This window comes from Erythrolamprus reginae, chromosome 1 (assembly GCF_031021105.1).
Source record: "Erythrolamprus reginae isolate rEryReg1 chromosome 1, rEryReg1.hap1, whole genome shotgun sequence".
Taxonomy (NCBI): domain Eukaryota; kingdom Metazoa; phylum Chordata; class Lepidosauria; order Squamata; family Dipsadidae; genus Erythrolamprus; species Erythrolamprus reginae.
This window is the reverse complement of record NC_091950.1, coordinates 393,824,562-393,846,513: the sequence shown is the minus strand read 5'-3', so window position 1 is coordinate 393,846,513 and position 21,952 is coordinate 393,824,562. Positions and strand designations below refer to the sequence as shown.

The 21,952-nt window shown below is 41.6% G+C and overlaps 1 protein-coding gene across 3 annotated transcripts in view; it reads left to right on the top strand.

The window, feature by feature from the left end:
* The window catches only part of LOC139157804 (cGMP-dependent protein kinase 2-like), a 74,365-nt gene extending 52,658 nt beyond the window's left edge, over positions 1-21,707 (top strand). For all 3 annotated transcript variants that reach the window (XM_070734965.1, XM_070734967.1, XM_070734966.1), the window contains 7 exons: positions 2,608-2,697; positions 5,820-5,961; positions 9,531-9,694; positions 12,632-12,748; positions 16,669-16,731; positions 20,358-20,433; positions 21,267-21,707. In XM_070734965.1, coding sequence (XP_070591066.1) covers positions 2,608-2,697; positions 5,820-5,961; positions 9,531-9,694; positions 12,632-12,748; positions 16,669-16,731; positions 20,358-20,433; positions 21,267-21,353 — 739 coding nt within the window. In that variant the 3' untranslated portion in view covers positions 21,354-21,707. The remainder of the gene's footprint in view (positions 1-2,607; positions 2,698-5,819; positions 5,962-9,530; positions 9,695-12,631; positions 12,749-16,668; positions 16,732-20,357; positions 20,434-21,266) is intronic.
* Positions 21,708-21,952: the final 245 nt, after the last annotated feature.

Genomic DNA, 21,952 nt, shown 5'->3' with positions numbered 1-21,952 from the left:
CAAGTGCTATTGCTAACATGTTGTAAGTCACCCTGAGTCTAAGGAGAAGGGCGGCATAAAAATCAAATAAATTAAATAAATAAGTAAAAAAAACATCTGGAACAATTAGAGCAATGAAAAAAATCCTGCACAGACTTAAGGCTTGGAAAACATTCTTTGCAGAGAGTAACAATGAAAGAGCTTGCAAGGTAAGAGCTGGGAAGATTGTTAGCAGCTAGTTAGGGCTGGAAAGAAACATTCAGAGCAAGTAGAGCAATGAAAAAAAGTATGCACATACTTAGGGCTTGGAAAACATTTTTTGCAGAGAGTAACAATGAAAGAGCTTGCAAGATAAGAGCTGGGAAAAAAGCTACATTCAGAGCATAAGACACATCCAAATTTTTAGCCTCTTTTAGGGAGGAAAAAGGTGTGTTTTATACTCCAAAAAATATGGTACCTATGTTCCCTACAGGTTTGGAAGTGTGTGCCGGTATGCCCAAAGTGGGCCAAACCAATAGCATTTCACCCTGGTGTTGGGGCTATAAAAGAGCCAGAATCCCCTCTTTCAGAAAACCTCAGCCTTTCAGCTTTCTGCAGAGTTGGAGGAGGGGAAAAGGGGGGTTGTAGAAGAGCGTACTAGAGAATTGAAGAGGAAGACAGGCTCATAACTAGTGATGGGCGAACCCAATAGTGTTCGGGTTCGGCAAGTTCAGCCGAATTTTACGCAAAATTCGGCCGAACCTGAACCAAACACGAACTCGAACCCGAACGGAGAATCCCTCCCATGAAGAGATTCCGGGGGCGGAGCTTTGATGTCACCGGCAGGTTGCTAAGGACGCCAAGGTGATCACTTCCTGGATTCCATGGAATCCAGGAAGTGATCACCTTGGCGTCCTTAGCAACCTGCAGGTGACATCAAAGCTCCGAATGCCGAACATGACCCCAAACTTTGCCTAAAGTTTGGAAAAATTTCGGGTTCATGTTCAGCATACCGAACACCGCAAAATTCAGTACGGACCCGAATTGTGCGGGTTCAGTTCGCCCATCACTACTCATAACAGCCTAAGCGTGCCAATAGATGCCAAGTTGATCCTGCCTCCTGCAAGACACTTAATTGGCCTCCAATAGTATGCTTGGTTAAGCCTGTCGGATTCAATACATTTTGAAATTGCTACTAGTCCTTGTCCATCCAACTGGGAAACACATTTTTTCACCTGTACTCCATCCAGACACCCCTTTAATGCTATAATATCCTTTATAACTAAACATAGAATGTCATATTCATCTACCTTGCATTCAGCCTTGTTGCTTGTAAAATCATTTCAAATCCTAATTTCTGATTGAATGAGACCTAGATCCGGCCATGAATGACAAATGATAGTGGGAATATGTGTGTTTCAGTGAGGTTTTTAATTAATGGTTGTTATGTTATTAAGAATTGTTTTAATTAATGGTTCTTTAATGTCATTTTTAAGAATTGTTTTAACTTGTTGGAAGCTGTCCAGAGTCCTTCGGGAGTTGGGCGGCATATAAGCCCAACTAATAAATAAACAATAAATAATTCTTCAATAGAACTCTCAGAATTGAAGGGTCCTTGATGCTCCTTGAGCTCGGTTATTTTCTTGTCGATATTTCATTTTATCCCAATTACCCAAACATCCTCAGTGCAAGTAAGGAGTGGGGTTTGAATTCAGGGAGTTGAAGTCCATACAGGTTAAACGTTGCCCAGATTCTTCTGTCACCAGGGTGTCAAACTCACGTTGTCATGATGTCACATGATGTATCATGACTCCTCCCCCTTTGCTAAATTGGGTGTGGCCGGCACGTGACGCATCTGGCCCAGAAGCCGCCTGTTCTATAATATTACTTATCCCAGCTTGAAAAAGAACAATAATATAGGGGAATATGGGGAAAAAGCTCCCACAAACTGAAATTATTATGGCTGCAACTACCTTGGTAGTTGAAAGACAATTTATGTTCACATGGTACTTAGCGTTCCGTTGGATTTTTCATAAGTAGCTGAATTAAATTAACCCTGGGGCTCTGGAGAATATTTAATGTCTTATTTACATTTCGTATATTCATTTGCATTCACATAGTGGCCCAGAAACTCAGAACTTTCCCTATTCATCAAATGTGCTTTTAATAGTGTCGTACTTGTGCATTTTGCTCTTTTTCTCTTGCTTCATACCCGCTGGGGAAACCGAGGCGTTGAAGTCCACGTATCTTAAAGTTGCCAAGGTTGAGAAACGCTGTTCTAGTCAAATGCCCAATTAAACAAAACACCATAGTCTGTTTCCAGCTGTGGAGCTGGACAAATGCTTTTGCAAAAAGCGAAAGTAGCCCGAGGAGCCTTCTCTACAGGAGCTGGAAAAAGCAAAGAAAGCATTGTTTTTGATCATGCTCCAAGGTTTAAAATGACTTTAACAGAAATGCCTTCTCTGAGCTTGGTGGCTTTAGTGAAAGGAGGCTATTGCTGGGAGAGTTACAGGAGAGTTATCTTGAAGGCAAAGGGGCTTTGAGGAAGAACGTGGATTGTCCTGTCCATTGTTGATTGATCTAAAGTGCTTCAGTTCCCTTCGATGCCACTGGGATTAATTCTGCCCATCTCTCTTTTACCCTCCCTAGGCTTTTTTCAACCTTTCGAGATAGCCGCCATGTCTACCTGCTGCTGGAGTTCTGCCAAGGAGGCGAGCTATGGGCCAAGCTGCGTGAAGTGTATGAAGATGCAGCCATGGGACTTGGGCAGTGTGGGGCAGGACCAGGGGTGGGCTACTGCCCGGACCAGGGGGGAGAATGCAGTGGAGTAGTAAAAATGGAACTTCACCCCAGAGCACCCATTTTGCACTGAAAGATGTTGCAAAAAAATGCAGGGTGATCTGCATAAGCCACGCCCACAGTGTGGTAGTAAATATTTTGGTAGCCCACCACTGGGCAGGATGGAAGGGGTGGGGTAGAAAATGATCTCCTGCACGTCTTTTCCAGTTATTCAAGGAGGTCAAGGAGTTTGCGGGCCTTAAAAAAGCGCTCATATGGAAGTTGCTAGTTTTGCTTCTTGGCCCACAACGCTCTCTACATGGGGCTACCTTTGAAAAAGGTTTGGAAACTTCAGATCGTGCAGAATGCAGCTGTGAGAGCAATCATTGGCTTTCCCAAATATGCCCATGTTGCACCAGCACTCCGCAGTCTGCATTGGTTGCCGATCAGTTTCCGATCACAATTCAAAGTGTTGGTTATGACCTATAAAGCCTTTCATGGTACCGGACCAGATTATCTCAGGGACCGCCTTCTGCCGCACGAATCCCAGCGACCAGTTAGGTCCCACAGAGTGGATCTTCTCCGGGTCCCGTCAACTAAAGAATGTTGCTTGGCGGGACCCAGGGGAAGAGCCTTCTCTGTGGCTGCCCCGGCCCTCTGGAACCAACTCCCCCCAAAGATTAGAATTGCCCTCACCCTCCTTGCCTTTCGTAAGCTGCTTAAAACCCACCTCTGCCATCAGGCATGGGGGAATTGAGACCCTCTTCCCCCTAGGCCTTTACAATTCTATACATGGTATGTATGTATGTTTGGATTTTTTTTTATATATATATTAATGGGCTTTTAGTTATTTCTAACACCAGACTACTATTGTACACTGCTTTATTGTTGCTGTTAGCCGCCCCGAGTCTCCGGAGAGGGGCGGCATACAAATCTAATAAATAAACAAACAAACAAACAAACAAACAAATAAATAAATAAATATACCAGTGATGTCAAACCTATGGCACGGTTGCCAAAGGTTGCACGCGGAGCCATATCTGCTGGCACGCGAGGTGTTGCCCCAGCTCACCTCCAATGTGCATGTGTGTTCCGGCCAGCTGATTTTTGGCTCACACAGAGGCACTGGGAGGGCATTTTTGGCTTCCAGAAAGCCTCTGGGGGGATGGGGAGGGCATTTTTACCCTCTCCATGCTCCAGGGAAGCCTTTGGAACCTGGGGAGGGCGAAACACAAACGTAATGGGCCCATCAGAAATTGGGAAACAAGCCATTTCCGGCCTCCGGGGGGCCTGGGAAGCTGTTTTCACCCTCCCCAGGCATTGAATTATGGGTGTGGGCACTCACACCTGTGCGCTAGCACGCGCCAACACTCTTTCAGCACCCAAGGGAAAAAAGGTTTGCCATCACCTTCCACTTAGGATATACACTTCTGACCCAGTGCCAAGGAAGAGTCACAGACAATGCTTTGTCCTCCATATACTGCCCTCAATTATCACCATCTAAGTTTTGAAGGATTTCGAGCTTTCCATGTAGATATTGGATAAGTTCACATAACAATCTTTAAAACTTGGCTAGTAAAGCACAGTATCTATACAGTATGCTGAACCAACTCAGGTAAAGAACTAAAGGTGACTCTTAGTGTGAACTTTGGTTAGATTTTTGTTCATGGCTTAGTTTGTGGCAACAACTGAAAATGTAGGTAATGCAGTCGATTGCTATCTCTCTGAAGCATGTTATGCCCCTAAACAAGAATTGCATCATGGCTTAATGTACTCATGGAACAACAGTCTAAAATAATAGGAAGGTCCACACAATTTTCTACCTCTGGAAAACTCAGCTCCACTTTAACTAGTCTAATAGGGGGGTGAGTCCTGTCCTACAATTGCTTGTGAGGGATGGGCAGGAGAGAAAACACGGAGCTGATGAAGTGGCTTCTCTGTTCATGAGGGAAGCTACCTCAAGCAGCAGCATCCCAGAAGGGCACATAAGAGTTGTTCCTGGCCCAAATTGGAGATAACCTGGACTGAATATGAGATCATTTGTATTCAAATTGTATTAACATCAGTGGTGGGTTGCTACTGGTGCGGTAGGCGAAACACTGACCTAGGTTCACTTCATAGTTGACAGCTAATCCATTTTCTGGATTTGCACAATCTATTGAATTAAATATATTGAAGGGCTGAAATTTTTTTTATTACCACACTGTGGGACTGGCTTATTGTGTGGGTGTGGCTTGATGGTCATGTGACTGGGTAGGAGTGGCTTGACAATTGTGAACGGGGTGGCTTAAATGACATGTGACTGGGTGGGAGTGGCTTATCGACCAAGATATGTTTTCAAACAGGTTCTTGGACTCTTTTTCAGTTGATTAAGTCACATTATTTGAATAGCCACAAAAAGGATAAATGGTAGACATCATTATTTGTTTATTTATTTATTAGATTTGTATGCCCCCCCTCTGCGTAGACTCGTTGAGTTGTTGAGGAGCACAGTAACATTTTAAGGCTTTGTACTGAACCCACAAGGTTCAGTACAGTAACAGATTAGGCAAGTAGCTCAAGTTTCTTTAATTAATATAAAAGTTCAGTTCTAGATAATGATTAAAATGATGAAAGTACAGTAATGTGAGAAAATATTATTTTACTGAAAGAGTAGTAGATGCTTGGAACAAACTTCCAGCAGACGAGGTTGGTAAATCCACAGTAACTGAATTTAATCCTGCCTGGGATAAACATATATCCATCCTAAGATAAAATACAAGAAATAGTATAAGGGCAGACTAGATGGACCAGGAGGTCTTTTTCTGCTGTCAATCTTCTATGTTTCTATGTGTTTATGGGTAAAAACATACTATTATTTCCTATTTTAAAAGTAATTATGGATCATACTAATGTACTAGAGAAGGAAGGCCAATAAAAAACAATTAATTATTCAATAAATAATGCATAAACCTACTGCCCCCACTGTGCCTACCCCCGTGGGGTCAGCAGCCCATCACTGGCAGTCACTAGATCTGGTGTGTTATATGTGAACAGCCAATAAATATACTCTACCACTTAAATCCTTTCTTTTTAATTTCCAGCCGCTGCTTCTCAGAACCTGTGTCCATCTTCTGTTCTGCTTGCGTGGTTGAGGCTCTGGACTACTTGCACGGACAGGGCATTGTATATCGTGACTTGAAGCCTGAGAACCTCATGTTGGATGCCAAGGGCTACATAAAACTGGTAACGGAGGCTGAGGAATTAAGCATTTTTCCACACAGCGGCCCTAAGCTGCTTATCTGCCACGCTGAAAACAGCTGGAAATGACATTGCTCTCCAGATTTTAAGCTGTTCTTCAGCTGTGGCAACAGTTCAGCCCAGATGTCCTTTCCCAATGGTGATATTTGTGAATCCACCTGCTACTTTACCCCTCCAACCTGCTCCTAGGGAACAAATACCAGTGACTTTTCTTTCCATGATCTCATGAGGATGTGAGGGTTTCCATTGATAGACTATGCTACGAGGCCTCCTCTATTGCAATCCCCATATAAAAGGTTGATTGTCTTATCTATTACAGTGGTACCTCATCATACGAACTTAATTGGTTCCAGGAGGAGGTTCGTAAGGTGAAAAGTTCGTAAGATGAAACAATGTTTCCCATAGGAATCAATGTAAAAGCAAATACATGTAATGCGTGTAAATCCTTCAGGAAAATCCCAAACTTTAGAAGGGAGGCGAACAGAGGACAGGGAGGAGCAGCTAAAGGGGGCGGGTGGAAGAAGCAAGGCTAGGCTAAAGGGTGAGTGGGAAGGAAGAAAGGCAAGGGGGACGCCCCTCCCTTTTCTTTCTTAAAAAGACACCGTTTTAGTGCCTTTGCAAGCATGCAAAATCTTTACTCCTCCAAGCTGCCCCTCCCTTTTCTTTCTTAAAAAGACACCGTTTCAGTGCCTTTGCAAGCATGCAAAATCTTTACTCCTCCAAGCTGCCCCTCCCTTTTCTTTCTTAAAAAGACACCGTTTCAGTGCCTTTGCAAGCATGCAAAATCTTTACTCCTCCAAGCTGCCCTCCCTTTTCTTTCTTAAAAAGACACCATTTCAGTGCCTTTGCAAGCATGCAAAATCTTTACTCCTCCAAGCTGCCCCTCCCTTTTCTTTCTTCAAAAAAAGGGGGAAAAAGAAACCCCTTCATTCCAGTAGCAGCTGCTTGGGTTCGTAAGGTGAAAATAGTTCGGAAGAAGAGGCAAAAAAATCTTAAACACCGGGTTCGTATCTTGAAAAGTTCATTAGAAGAGGCGTTCGTAAGATGATGTACCACTGTATTTATTTGTTTTATTTTATTTATTTGTTTTGTCAGTTACACATGGGAGGTATACAAAGATATAACTGTTTATATACATGATACTAGTAAGAGAGAAACATTAGGACAGGGGACGGAAGGCATGCTAGTACTGTACACTTATGCACGCCCCTTACTGACCTCTTAGGAATCGGGAGAGGTCAACAGTGGATAGTCGAAGGGTAAAGTTTTGGGGGTTAGGTGATACTAAAGACTCAGGTAGTGAGTTGGATTTGTGTGGCTTTTTTCTCAATTGTTTTCCTTGGACCCTTTCCAGAAGTGGATTTGCTAGTAAAGTAGAAAGTCTATTAATGTTATTGGTAGTGTATAGAGAAATAAAACTGTTTTATATACATAATACTGGTACTAATAAGAGGGAAAAATTAGGACAGGGACAGAAGGCACAGTGGTACACTTATGCACGCCCCTTACTGACCTCTTAGGAATCAGGTGAAGTCAACAGTGGATAGTTTAAGGGTAAAGGTTTGGTGGTTTGGTGATGAAACAACAGAGTTGTGAGTGAGTTCCATGCATTAACAACTCGGTTGCTGAAGTCATATTTTCTACAATCGAGTTTGGAGCGGTCAAGTGGAGAAAACTGCTTTCTTTCTTTTCTTCACTGCTACAGTTAGGTGGGTTTTTGTTTTTTTCCCATGTCAGAGTATCTCTAAATAGAAAAAAAATTACTTTCCCACCACTGCCTGAATTCTCTTCCACTTACTCCCTTTATTTTTCTAATTTTTTAAAAGCCATTTTTTTAGAGCATAATATACATACGGTGGGGGGGCTGTGGGATTCAGCGGAAAAACAAGTGTCATTTTTTTTGTCCTCCATTCCTACCTACTAACACATGGCAACTCCAAATCTCAACTAGCAAATGCTCTGTCCTACACATTGGGAAGAAGAATCTGAACTCCAAATAAGAACTGAGTAATCAAATTATCACAGATAATCCCCACTCGGTTAAAGACCTTGGTATACTAATAACAAAAGATTTAAGTGCCAAAGCCCACTGCAACAATATAGCCAAGAAGGCTTCAAGAGTTGTAAACCTAATCCTACGTAGCTTCTGCTCTGGCAATCTCACACTACTTACCAGAGCTTACAAAACTTTTGCCAGACCCATCCTCGAATACAGCTCATCTGTTTGGAACCCATATCGCATCTCAGACATTAACACCCTTGAAAATGTCCAAAGATACTTCAGCAGAAGAGCTCTTCACTCCTCCACTCGAAATAGAATACCCTATGACAGTGTTTTTCAACCAGTGTGCCGTGGCACACTAGTGTGCCGCGAGACATGGTCAAGTGTGCCGCGAAGCTCAGCAAGAAAGAGAAAGAGAGAGAAAGAAAGAAAGAAAGAGAGAGAGAGAGAGAGAAAGAGAGAGAGAAAGCAAGAGAGAGAGAGAAAGAGAGAGAAAGAAAGCAAGAGAGAAAGAGAGAGAGAAAGCAAGAGAGAAAGAAAGCAAGAGAGAGAGAGAGAAAGCAAGAGAGAAAGAGAGAGAAAACAAGAGAGAAAAAGAAAGCAAGAGAGAGAGAGAAAGAAAGCAAGAGAGAGAGAGAGAAAGCAAGAGAGAGAGAGAAAGAAAGCAAGAGAGAGAGAGAGAAAGAAAGCAAGAGAGAGAGAGGCAGGGAAGGAGGGAGAGATAGAAAGAGACCAAAAAAGAGAGGAAGGAAGAGAGAAAGAAAGAGGGATGGACAGAGAGGGGAAGGAAGGAAAAGAGAGAAAGAAATTTGTTTTGTCCAAACTTTTTTTAGCCCCCCCACTCCCCCCGCTCAATGTGCCCCATGATTTTGTATATGTAAAAAATGTGCCGCAGCTCAAAAAAGGTTGAAAATCACTGCCCTATGAGACTAGACTTTCAATCTTGGGCCTAGAAATTTTAGAACTAAGACGCCTTAAACAAGATCTAAGTATTGCCCACAAGATCATATGCTGTAACGTCCTGCCTGTCGGCGACTACTTCAGCTTCAACCACAACAACACAAGAGCACACAACACATTTAAACTTAATATTAACCGCTCCAAACTTGACTGTAAAAAATATGACTTCAGTAACCGAGTTGTCGAAGCGTGGAACTAATTACCAGACTCCATAGTGTCATCCCCAAACCCCAAACACTTTACCCTTAGATTATCCATGGTTGACCTATCCAGATTCCCAAGAGGTCAGTAAGGGGCGAGTACAAGTGCACTAGAGTGCCTTCCGTCCCCTGTCCTATTGCTCTCCTATATTTCCTATACCTCTCTTCTATTCCTATGCTATTCTTTCATTGATATGTTCTATTACTTTATCTTCTTTTCTATTATTTTTAGATATATTTTACTATGAGTATCTCCTCTATAACCTTCATCATGTATTTTATTATGTGTATATAGATATATACCCACTAAAACCCTCATTGTGTATTGGACAAAATAAATAAATAAATAAAATAAATACTATTCCCCCCCTCCCCAATACTTTTTTTAATAGGTGGACTTTGGCTTTGCCAAGGCACTCAGACGCGGGGAGAAGACTTACTCCTTTTGTGGGACTCCTGAGTACCTGGCCCCTGAGATCTTGCGCCATGAAGGACACGATTATGCTGTGGACTTCTGGACACTTGGTGTGCTTATCTTTGAAATGCTTGTAGGACGGTAAGTCTGTCTCTGCATTTCTCCAGGCGTTCAGCAATGGGGGACACACACTACTTCCTGGTGTATCTTCTTCCTTTCTTCTCCTCTAGAAGTAATTGTTGAGGGAGAAGAATTTTTTTTGGGGGGTGGGGGGGGTTGTGGTTAGCTCTGGCCCAGCTCCTGCCCCAAGGAATGTGGAGGTGGATGCAGGGAAAACATCAACATGTCATAGGCCTGTTTTATTGCTGACAGAGTCAGGTAGTGAAGTTTCCTCGGAAGAAGAAGAAGGTGGGGGTGACTTGGAAGAGGGGAGTTTGGCAGACAGCCCAGGAGGAGATCAATCATCCTTATCATCCCTGGATTCTGAACAAGAATATATGACGCATCCACGCATGCGTAGAGTGATGCATAGGAGACAACAACTGAAGGATTATTATAGGAGATAAATGAGGCCACCTGTGGTTGGGTGGGGCTGCTGTAATTAGTGCTACAGATAAAAGAGCAGCCTGCTGTTTTAGCCTCATGGCAGTTTATCTGATTCATAGTTTCGTCAAGATCGTGGTTTTTTCTGTTCAAGATTGTGTGTGGACTTTCTGGACTTTAGAATTGGACTCAATTTCCCAATTATTGGGTGAGAATTTGGATTGCATTTCACCTGTGCCTTGTGTGTACCAGAAAATCCTTTTGACATTTAAAAAGGGAGCTGTTTCTGTTTTTCTGTTGATAAAGACTTTTGGGTTTTCCTTCTATCGTGTGGTGTGTGTCTTTCTGGACTAATTACCCTGTAATTACGGGCGGTGGGGGTGGAATTGGCAAGAACTGGAGAAAGAGAGACAAAGCATTAACTATGCACTATAGATTCTGAATGGCATTTCAGAGCCATTTATTAGATTTGTTTAGAGTTCAGTTGACCAAGCTGACAATACAGGCAGACATGGTAGAGGTTCAGTTATAGTTGCTGCTGGGACATAGCAAGGATTGTTCCTCCTGGTGATAAACCATCATTCAAAATGCACTGGTACAGTATATGTGGTACATTGCTCAACAGTGAGAAGGATCTTGGAGTCCTAGTGGAACACCATTTAAATACCCTGTTTCCCCGAAAATAAGACGTACCCCGAAAGTAAGGCATGTCAGAGGTTTTGCAGAATTTGCTAATATAAGGCACCCCCCGAAAATAAGGCGTAGTCAAGTTTACATACGGTACGGTGGAAAAACATACAGTACCATTCAAAGCTGTTCATAGCGGTACCGTAATAATGTGGCGTCCCCTGCTGGCCCCTTCCATCGCTTTGTACTGTCCAGTACAGCAGACACAGTCTGCTGCTGTTCACCGCCATTACAGTCTCCACTACAGTGCTTAGACTGTACAGTAGTCCCTCGCTATACCGCGCTTCACCTACTGCAGCTTCACTTCATTGCGGGTTTCTGAGGAAGTCAATTGGCAGATTTAAACAGCCCGCCAAACTCGATCGGCAGGTTTTTCAAAAAAAATATATATCTAAAATTGTAAAAACTGTATTTAAATACTGTATCTAAAATAAATACTGTGTGGGAAGGGTTGATAAACACTTAAAACAATGAAAACTTACCAAACAATTACAATATAAATACTTAAATAAGTACTATCAGTCGATAAATTCCCCATCGCGGATTTCACCTATCGCGGCCAGGTCTGGAACGTAACACCAGCGATAGGTGAGGGACTACTGTAGTTCCTCTGGTGGCCGGAAGCTGCAATAGCGGGAGTATACTGTTGTACCATATAAGTGCCGTCGTTTGTGTGTGTGGGCGCCATACTGACAGGTACCGTACCGTAATCAGTGTACCGTATGGTACAGTTTCTTTGGGGGGTGACAGCTTTTCTGCCTGTGAATTTGTCTTATTTGAGAAATATAAGGCACCCCCCAAAAATAAGACGTAGCACAACTTTTGGAGCAAAAATTAATATAAGACAGTGTCTTATTTTCGGGGAAACACGGTATGAACCAAAAGTGTGCAGCAGCTGCCAAAAAAGCCAACACAGTTCTAGGCTGCATTAACAGAGGGAGAGAATCAAGATCACGCGAAGTGTTAATACCACTTTATAAGGCCTTGGTAAGGCCACACTTGGAATACTGCATTCAGTTTTGGTTGTCACGATGTAAAATGGATGTTGAGACTCTAGAAAAAGTGCAGAGAAGAGCAACAAAAATGATTAGACTGGAGGCTAAAACATGAAGAACGGTTGCAAGAACTAGGCATGGCTAGTTTAATGAAAAAAGAAGGACCAAGGGAGACATAATAGCAGTGTTCAGGGGTTGCCACAAAGAAAAGGGTGTCAGAACTATTATCCAAAGCACCTGGATGCTTACCCTGTAATTACGGGCGAATAAGAATAAGTATAAGAAGCAATGGGTGGAAACTAAACAAGGAGAGAAGCAACTTAGAACTAAAGAGAAATTTCCTGACGGTTAGCAACATGAGAAAATATTATTTTACTGAAAGAGTAGTAGATCCTTGGAACAAACTTCCAGCAGACGTGGTTGGTAAATCCACAGTAACTGAATTTAAACATGCCTGGGATAAACATATATCCATCCTAAGATAAAATACAGAAAATAGTATAAGGGCAGACTAGATGGACCATGAGGTCTTTTTCTGCCGTCAGACTTCTATGTTTCTATGTTTCTATGTTTCTATGTTAGAACAATTAATCAGTGGAACAGTTTGTCTCCAGAAGTTGTGAATGCTCCAACACTGGTAGTTTTTAAGTAGATGTTGGATAACCATTTGTCTCAAGTGCCTAAGCAGGGGGTTGGACTAGAAGACCTCCAAGGTCCCTTCCAACTCTGTCATGCTATTTAGACAAGTTGAAGAGTGGGCATCACTGGTGAGGAACTTCTGGTTGTGGGGATGTGGCTGGGTCTGTCTCACAGTAGTATCTATACATCCACGTTTTCCTCTTCTCTTTCTTAGGCCCCCATTCCACAGTACTGAACCTCAAAAGATATACAGCAGGATCATGGATGGTGTCTTCTCTTTTCCTGCCTTTGTCAGTGAGGCTGCATGCTCCCTCGTAGCCAAGCTTTGCAGGTATGACTTCCTGATGCCATTCATTCCAATCAATAGGACAGCAGACAGGGCTGTGCTACGATTAAGTTCTCCCTTAAGTAAAACTGAAGGAAGGAATCGGGTGGGTAAACATGCTCAACCTAATTCAAACTAGACAAATGGGCGTAGCGAGAACGTAGTGGAAAATGTAGACGAGGGCTTTAATAATGGCACTTCCCCGGCCTGCAGATTAATGTCTGGTTTCGGTGTCAACTGCAATTTAGCAAATGTGAAATAACCCCAATAATGTGAAGAGTCCAGGCCCCTGGCCACCTATTCCAGAAAGCATGAACATAAAAAGAATTGGTGAAATTGCCCATCATGCCTCTGAAAAGCTCCCATGAAAAACAAAAGATAATAATCTGTGAGTGATATCCAGAGATATCCTGTTCAGCTAAAACAATCCCCACTTCTAGTAGAGAGGCAGTTTGGTGTAGTGGTTAAGGCATCACTAGTTTGGGTGATGAATTGTCTGCAAGAAAACAAGCAAGGCTCAGAGACCCTCAAGGATCCCCCTCGGGCTGGAAACCAGGAGTCTGTGAGTCCCACATTAGATACAACGTGAGCAGGGGAATCTTGAGCCAGTTATTCTCCTTCACCCTTGGGAAGGAGCAGTGGCAAACCACTTGCAAAGAACCTTGCCAAGAAAACCATAAGTTTTTCATCTGTCCATTTTTCTCCAGCACTCTGCGAGCTGCATTGGCTGGCGATTGGTCTCCAAACGCAATTCAAAGTGATGTTTGTGACCTATAAAGCCCTATATGGCATTGGGCCAAATTACTTATGGGACCGCCTTCTGCTTTATGTATCCCAGTGGCTAGTCAGGTCCCACAGAGTTAACCTTCTCCAGGTCCCGTCAGCCAGACAATGCCATCTGGCGGGGCCTAGGGGAAGAGCCTTTTCTGTGGCAGCCCCGGCCCTTTGGAATCAACTCCCTCCAGAGATTCGTACTGCCACCACTCGCCCCGCCTTCCGCAATGCCTTAAAAACTCATCTTTGTTGGCAGGTTTGGGGCCACAAAGTTTAACATCTAGCCCTGGCTAATGAATGAATTTATATGTATGATAGAATGAATGTGGATGATTGGTTTTAAATCATTGGGGTTTTAGAAATGTATTTAATTTTAGATCTCTACATGTTTTTGTATTTCATTTGGTTGTGAGCTGCCCTGAGTGAGGAAAAGGGCAACATAGAAATCTAATAAATAAACAAACAAAATTAAATTAAATTAAATTAAATTAAACTAAACTAAACTAAACTAAACTAAACTAAACTAAATTAAATTAAATTAAATTAAATTATAAAATAAATAAAATAAATAAAATAATAAATAAAATAAATAAAATAAATAAAATAAATAAAATAAATAAAATAAATAAAATAAATAAAATAAATAAAATAAATAAAATAAATAAAATAAATAAAATAAAATAATAAATAAAATAATATAATAAATAAATAAAATAAATAAAATAAATAAAATAAATAAAATAAATAAAATAAATAAAATAAATAAAATAAATAAAATAAATAAAATAAATAAAATAAAATAATAAATAAAATAATATAATAAATAAATAAAATAAATAAAATAAATAAAATAAATAAATAAAATAAATAAAATAAATAAAATAAATAAAATAAATAAAATAAATAAAATAAATAAAATAAATAAAATAAAATAAAAAATAAAATAAAATAAAATAAAATAAAATAAAATCAGAAACTGAGTGGGAGATAGTAAAGGTAAAGGTTCCCCTCGCGCATACATGCTAGTCGTTCCCGACTCTAGGGGGCAGTGCTCATCAACTCCATTTCAAAGGCGAAGAGCCAGTGCTGTCTGAAGATGTCGCCATGGTCATGTGGCTGGCATGACTAAATACCAAAGGCGGACAGAATGCTGTTACCTTCCCACCAAAGGTGCTCCCTATTTATCTACTTGCATTTTTTAATGTGCTTTCGAACTGCTAGGTTGGCAGAAGCTGGGACAAGTAACGGGAGTTCACCCCATTAAGCGGCATTAGGGATTTGAGCCGCTGAGCTGCCGACCTTTCGATCAACAAGCTCAGCACCTTAGCCACTGAACCACTGCAGCCCTTGAGTGGAAGATACACATGTGCTAAATATTGTAAATGTGGGAGGAAAATATCACTTCTGTCTATTCTAATCATTTTATGCACTTCTATCCGTCCTGACACTCCATATCTCACCTCTGTTTTGTTTTGTAAATTAAAAGGTCATAAATGAGTTAAAGGTGGTGCCGACGGAAGGATAAATGTTAAAGAAGATACTAGAATGTGCAGAAATGAATAGATTGACAATGAGGATCAAAGACAAAGAAGACTCTGAATATTATAAACTGTGGGCGAAATTCTATGTGTAGTTGGATAAGGGATTGTGGGGTCAATAGGCTGGCTCTGTTAAAAAGTGCTATTGCTAACATGTTGTAAGCCACCCTGAGTCTAAGGAGAAGGCCGGCATAAAAAAATTGAATAAAGAAATAAATAAATAAGAAATTTAATTAGGAAAGAAATTGATTAAAGAATAAATCTCTCCGAGGCCGCCTTCTGCCGCAAGAATCCCAGCGACCGGTGAGGTCCCACAGAGTTGGTCTCCTTAGGGTCCCGTCGACCAAACAATGTTGGCTGGCAGGACCTAGGGGAAGAGCCTTCTTTGTGGGGGGCCCAGCCCTCTGGAATCAGCTTCCCCCAGAGATTCGTACTGCCCCCACCGTCCTTCCCTTCTAAAAAAGTTTAAAAACTCATCTTTGCCGCCAGGCCTGGAGTTCCTTAGACCTTCCACCCTGACCGATGAATGCTTAGTTTGACTGCTGAATGAATTATATTAATAGTTTTTAATTAGAATTTTAAGATTGTTTTTTTAAAGGTATAATTGGATTATTATTGTTTCCTGTTTTTTCTGTACATGCTGTGAGACGCCCCGAGTCCTCGGAGAGGGGCGGCATATAAATCCCATTAAATAAATAAATAAATGAATGAATGAATGAATGAATGAATGAATAAATTGAAATGGGGGATTAGAAGTTTTATTATCAACCCAGGTGACGAGAATAGTAGGGAGCAGGAAGGCAGCACGGATAAAGATTGTACATCCAAGATAAATCTTCAGGTCAGATTGAAAATGATAGCACAATAATAAAAGCTTTGGCAAGAATACAAGATAGTAGAAAGAAACTGCCAGGCTGCTTCAACAAATGACTGTCAGAATTAGAGATACTCCACTCAAGGAAGGGAAAAAAAGAAGGAGAGGAAGTAGAAAGGAAGGAGGAGATAGAGGGTGAAGAGGATGGAGAAAGAAAAGGGAGAGAAAGTTAAAGAAAGTAGAAGGATGGGGAGAAGAGGAAGGGAAAGGAAGGTTGAGTGAATAGATAATGGAAGGTCAGACTGGCAAACATTGATAGTAATGGTTTAGATTGAAGCCAAAGCAAAGTATTTTTTGTGATTTTTTATTATGCTTTGTGTATGTTGATGTAATTTTTTGTTTTTTCTTTTGTTTATTTAAAAGAAAGACTTTATTTGAACAATTAAACAAAATTAACAAACATGCTTAGCCTTGGTTGAAACTCTTAGGCTTACATTTCAACAGTTTACCGTTCTTTTTTCTGTATACATTCTAAATCAATTAAGTATATTTACTATAATTCTTGATGTAATTTTTTGATGTATGGAGGAGAAATATAAAACAATAATACAGTATAATAATAATAATAATAATAATAATAATAATAATAATAATAATAGATCATAAACGCTGGTAACCTTTTCTTGTACGAAAAGGAATCAAATCATTTCATTACCTGTTGTATGCCAATTTATCCCACTAAACGTATGCTAAGAAAACAGTGCTGTTGTTTTTTCTTCCCTTCCTTACCCCCTCGGCAGGCGTCGACCAGGGCAGAGACTGGGCAATACCAGCAGTGGGATTCGGGGCATTCGGAAGCACAGGTACACTGCATTTCGGACATAAACACTCTAGAAAATGTCCAGAGATACTTTACCAGAAGAGCCCTCCACTCCTCCACTTACAACCAAATACCCTACGCAACTAGACTTACAATCCTAGGTTTAGAACTACGTCACCTTAAGCATGATCTAAGCATAGCCCATAAAATCATCTGCTACAACGTCCTTCCTGTCAACCACTACTTCAGCTTCAACCACAACAACACACAAGCACACAACAGATACGAACTTAAAGTGCACTGGCGTGCCTTCCTTCCCCTGTCCTAATGTTTCTTTATATTTTTACTAGTACCATGTATATGAATATTATTATATCTAATGTTTTTTTCTTATTTTTCTTTTTACTAGTATGTACATAAATATTATTATATCTTTACATACCTCCAATATTACTTGACAAAACAAACAAACAAACAAATAAATAAATAATCCCGGGCAGAGAAAAATTATCAGCTCAAATTGCAGAACCTGTCTCTGCCAAAAGGTGGCACAGGAGTAATAAAAAAGGACCATATGCTATAGAAAAATAGGATGGAGCTGTGGAGTAATTCAAAATGTACAGAAATTGGTAAGAAGATCAATGCATTTCCAGATGTTCAATTTCCCTATTGTCACTGAAAGGCATAATGCTCATTTGTAGCTAATGAACTGTTTTTGAGAACTATTTGAGAACAATGATCAGATCATTATTGTGATAGTTTGTTATTTGTTTATGGCATGCTAGCTAGCACTAAATATCCCTACAGAAGTGAACATTTGTAGCTCAGGATTGAACTGTGGCATCCATGAGGCTCTCTGAGCGTGGTTGTTTTCTTGTAGACATTTCATTACCAAACTAGGTAACATCATCAATGCTATTACTCCCTAGATCAGGGGTGGGCAATTAATTTTCCCATGGGGCCGCATGAGAAATTGGGATGGTTTTAGAGGGCCGGACTAATATAATTAACTCAGTTCTACCCAATACTGTAAAGACCCAGACCCTGGCCTGACTTAAACACCCAGACCCACTCTACAGACCCCTAATTGTTTGCTTTACGGCAACCCGGTGCACCACAGTCACTACGCTGGAGTGTTTGCCTTGTTTCTGTGCTCCGCCGCTCTCGGTAGGAGGTCGGGAGCTGTTCTAGTATGAGGATGAAAGGGCTCACCGCGTCTGCCAGGACTTCTCCGGTTCCTGCTTTCCTGATCAGGAAAGTAGGAACCGGAGGAGTCCCAGCAGATGTGGTGAGTTCTTTCATCCTCACACTGGAGCAGACCCCGACCTCCGCGGACCAGTCACAGATAGCTTGCGGGCCGATCACAGGCAGTGGGTGGGCCGGATGCGGCCCGTGGACCACCCCTTGCCCAGTCTGCTCTAGATAGTATTAGTCCTGTTTTTTTAACACAAGTCTGCTGCTCTAGTGCTAAACTCAGAAAATTAATCTAGCAGTCTTCCAAGGAGTGCATTACATGAAGAAGTCTCCACTTTTTCTTGAAGCTTGTATCAAAATGGCTATTGGGGTTTCAATCCAGAGATAAAGGGACAGGGTTCAAAATGACCAATAATATCTGAGCTTCTGGACAGTGTCAGCATCCATAACGGTGATGAAGTAATGCTAGACTGTATAGCAAAAACTATGTCAAGGCCAAAAATGCTATCATGGAAACAAGGAATTAGGGTTTTAGATTAGTGAAATTTTAATTTTAATTTTGGATTTAGGATGTTTTCTGTTGTTCTTTTATATGTTGTTAGCCGCCCCGAGTCTTCAGAGGAGGGCGGCATATAAATACAAATAATAAATAAACAAAATAAATAAATATAAATATCAGTTAAATAATTCTTATGTGGCTTCAGCTATGAATTATGGGTACATGTAGGAAATATCTTAAAAACACAGCATTAAATAGGTTACTAGAACATGTTCACTGTATGGCTTGGGGAAATGTGACAATTGTAAATAGAAACATAGAAACATAGAAGACTGACGGCAGAAAAAGACCTCATGGTCCATCTAGTCTGCCCTTATACTATTTCCTGCATTTTATCGTACAATGGATATATGTTTATCCCAGGCATGTTTAAATTCAGTTACTGTGGATTTACCAACCACATCTGCTGGAAGTTTGTTCCAAGGATCTACTACTCTTTCAGTGAAATAATATTTTCTCACGTTGCTTCTGATCTTTCCCCCAACTAACTTCAGATTGTGTCCCCTTGTTTTTGTGTTCACTTTCCTATTAAAAACACTTCCCTCCTGAACCTTATTTAACCCTTTAACATTTTTAAATGTTTCGATCATGTCCCCCCTTTTCCTTCTGTCCTCCAGACTATACAGATTGAGTTCATTAAGTCTTTCCTGATACGTTTTATGCTTAAGACCTTCCACCATTCTTGTAGCCCGTCTTTGGACCCGTTCAATTTTGTCAATATCTTTTTGTAGGTGAGGTCTCCTCACCAGTGCTCTATATAAGGGGATCACAATCTCCCTCTTCCTGCTTGTTATACCTCTAGCTATGCAGCCAAGCATCCTACTTGCTTTTCCTACTGCCCGACCACACTGCTCACCCATTTTGAGACTGTCTGAAATCACTACCCCTAAATACTTTTCTTCTGAAGTTTTTGCTAACACAGAACTGCCAATGCAATACTCAGATTGAGGATTCCTTTTCCCCAAGTGCATTATAGGATATTTTTCAGAGTATAAGATGTACCACAGTATAAGACGCACCTTAGTTTTGGGGGAGGAAAATAGTGTGTGCGTGGGGGGGTGGAATCTGCCTACCAGATATTTATCTGGCTAGCGTCCTTAGTCTGGTTGGCTTCAGCACATTCTTTTATCCCCTGGTTAGGGCTGAAAGAAATCTTCGGAGGGAGTAGGAATGAAAAAAAGCCTGCAAAGACTTAGGGCTGGAAAAAACCTTATTTGCAGGGTGTAGGAATAAAAAAATCAGAGTCCGTAAGGAGTTGGGTGGCTTAGAAATCTAACAAACAAATAAACAAACAAAAAATAAATTAGAGCTAGAAAAAAAAGCTTCAAAAAGCCACAGAGTTTAAAACGCACCCAAATTTTCAGCCTCTCGGGGGAAGGAAGGCGCATCTTATACTCTGAAAAATACGGTAAGTGCTCAACTGCAGAGTCTGCAGACACTTTCATTTATCTGGCTTTGAAAGTTTAAGAAATACTTAATGAACTCAACCTGTATAGTCTGGAGGACAGAAGGGAAAGGGGGGGACGTGATCGAAACATTTAAATATGTTAAAAGCTTAAATAAGGTTCAGGAGGGAAGTGTTTTTAATAGGAAAGTGAACACAAGAACAAGGGGGCACAACCTGAGGTTTTTGGGGGGAAAGATCAGAAGCAACATGAGAAAATATTTTACTGAAAGAGTAGTAGATGCTTGGAACAAACTCCCAGCAGACGTGGTTGGTAAATCCACAGTAACTGAATTTAAACATGCTTGGGATAAACATATATCCATCCTAAAATACAGGAAATGTAGTATAAGAGCAGACTAGATGGACCATGAGGTCTTTTTCTGCCATCAATCTTCTATGTTTCTATGAATCCTAGTACTCTAGAACAGTGTTTCTTGGCAACTTTAAGATGGGCTTCTTCTGTCCTCAGGTGGTTCAGCTCTCTTTCCTGGAAGAAGCTGGCACTGCGTCAGATAGAGGCTCCCACCACAGTGCTGCTCAAACAGGTATGAAAATAACCTTCAGGGGCCCTATCCTTCTGCTTTCCCCATACCAAACAGGTTGGAAAGCTGCTCCTGTTCCTACTACAGTGGTACCTCTGCTTACGAAAACAACAGCAGAAAACACATTTTCTTTTAGCTTTCAAATATTTGTACAGTGGCACCTCTATTTATGAACTTAATTTGTTCCGTGACCAGGTTCTTAAGTAGAAAAGTTTGTAAGAAGAAGCAATTTTTCCCATAGGAATCAATAAAATAAAATAAAATAATGCGTGCAATTGGGGAAACCACGGGGAGGGTGGAGGCCCTGTTTCCTCCCAGGAGATTCCTAGAGAAGCCCCACAGAGGCTTCTTTCCACCTTTTCCGGCACTGTTTCCTCCCAGGAGATTCCTAGAGAGGCCCCATGGAGGCTTCTCCCCGCCTTTTCTGGCTCTGTTTCCTCCCAGGAGATTCCTAGAGATGCCCCACGGAGGTTTCTCCCTGCCTTTTCTGGCCCTGTTTCCCCCCAGGAGATTCCTAGAAGAGGCCCCACAGAGGCTTCTCCCTGCCTTTTCTGGGCCTGTTTCCTCCCAGGAGATTCCTAGAGAGGCCCCATGGAGGCTTCTCCCCGCCTTTTCCAGCCCTATTTCCTCCCAGGAGATTCCTAGAGAGGCCCCACGGAGGCTTCTCCCTGCCTTTTCCGGTTACAGTTTCGGAGGCTCAGGTTTGTAAGTGGAAAATGGTTCATGAAAAGAGGCAAAAAAATCTTGAACACCTGGTTCTTATCTAGAAAAGTTCGTAAGTAGAGGCTTTCTTAGGTAGAGGTACCACGGTATTTGGTTTCTTGTTCTTCCTCCAGGGTTTTCCTTACATCAATTTCAAGCGGTACTCTGTTTCACGGCAGCTGCCCGAGGAGGAGTTCTCCGGCTGGGATGAAGATTTCTGAGTTTCTGGGGCTGCGGGGAAAAGGCCTGATCGGAGGCATCTCCCTATAGGTCCCGTGGACTGGATGGGTATTTGGAGGCCTAGCTGAGAGATCTGAGTCACCCCAGCAACTTCTCCCACTCCTACAACCAGATGCTCCTGAAGAGGGGCCTGTTGCCTTGCTATCCTCCTGCCTTTCTACCTTTCTCTTCAGTGCTTGGCAGAGACTAGACTGCCCCTCCTGTTGTCTCGCTCCCCACTGCTGCTTCGGGGTCTCCCGACAGATTATTGCAGTGGGCAAAGTCACTGTGAGTGAGGATGGTTGTCTTCCTGTGTTGTGCTGCTCAATGTGGGGAATAAATACATTCAGAGGACAGTCTGGGTCTCACTTTCTGTGAATCAGACATGGCGGCGAGGTGTGTGTGTGAGGGGTGTTTATGTGGGTGTGACTGACTCATCTCCATTCTGGATTCTAAATCTTTTCTGCCTTCAGTCCTTAGATTTAAAGATGGCTTCCTCACTAGGTGGGCAACCTTTTTTTTGGCCACATGGTCTTAAGAGATGGAGAGGAAGTGGGGCTGCAGAGCATTGATACTGAAGCAAAGAAAGGGTGGGGTGAGA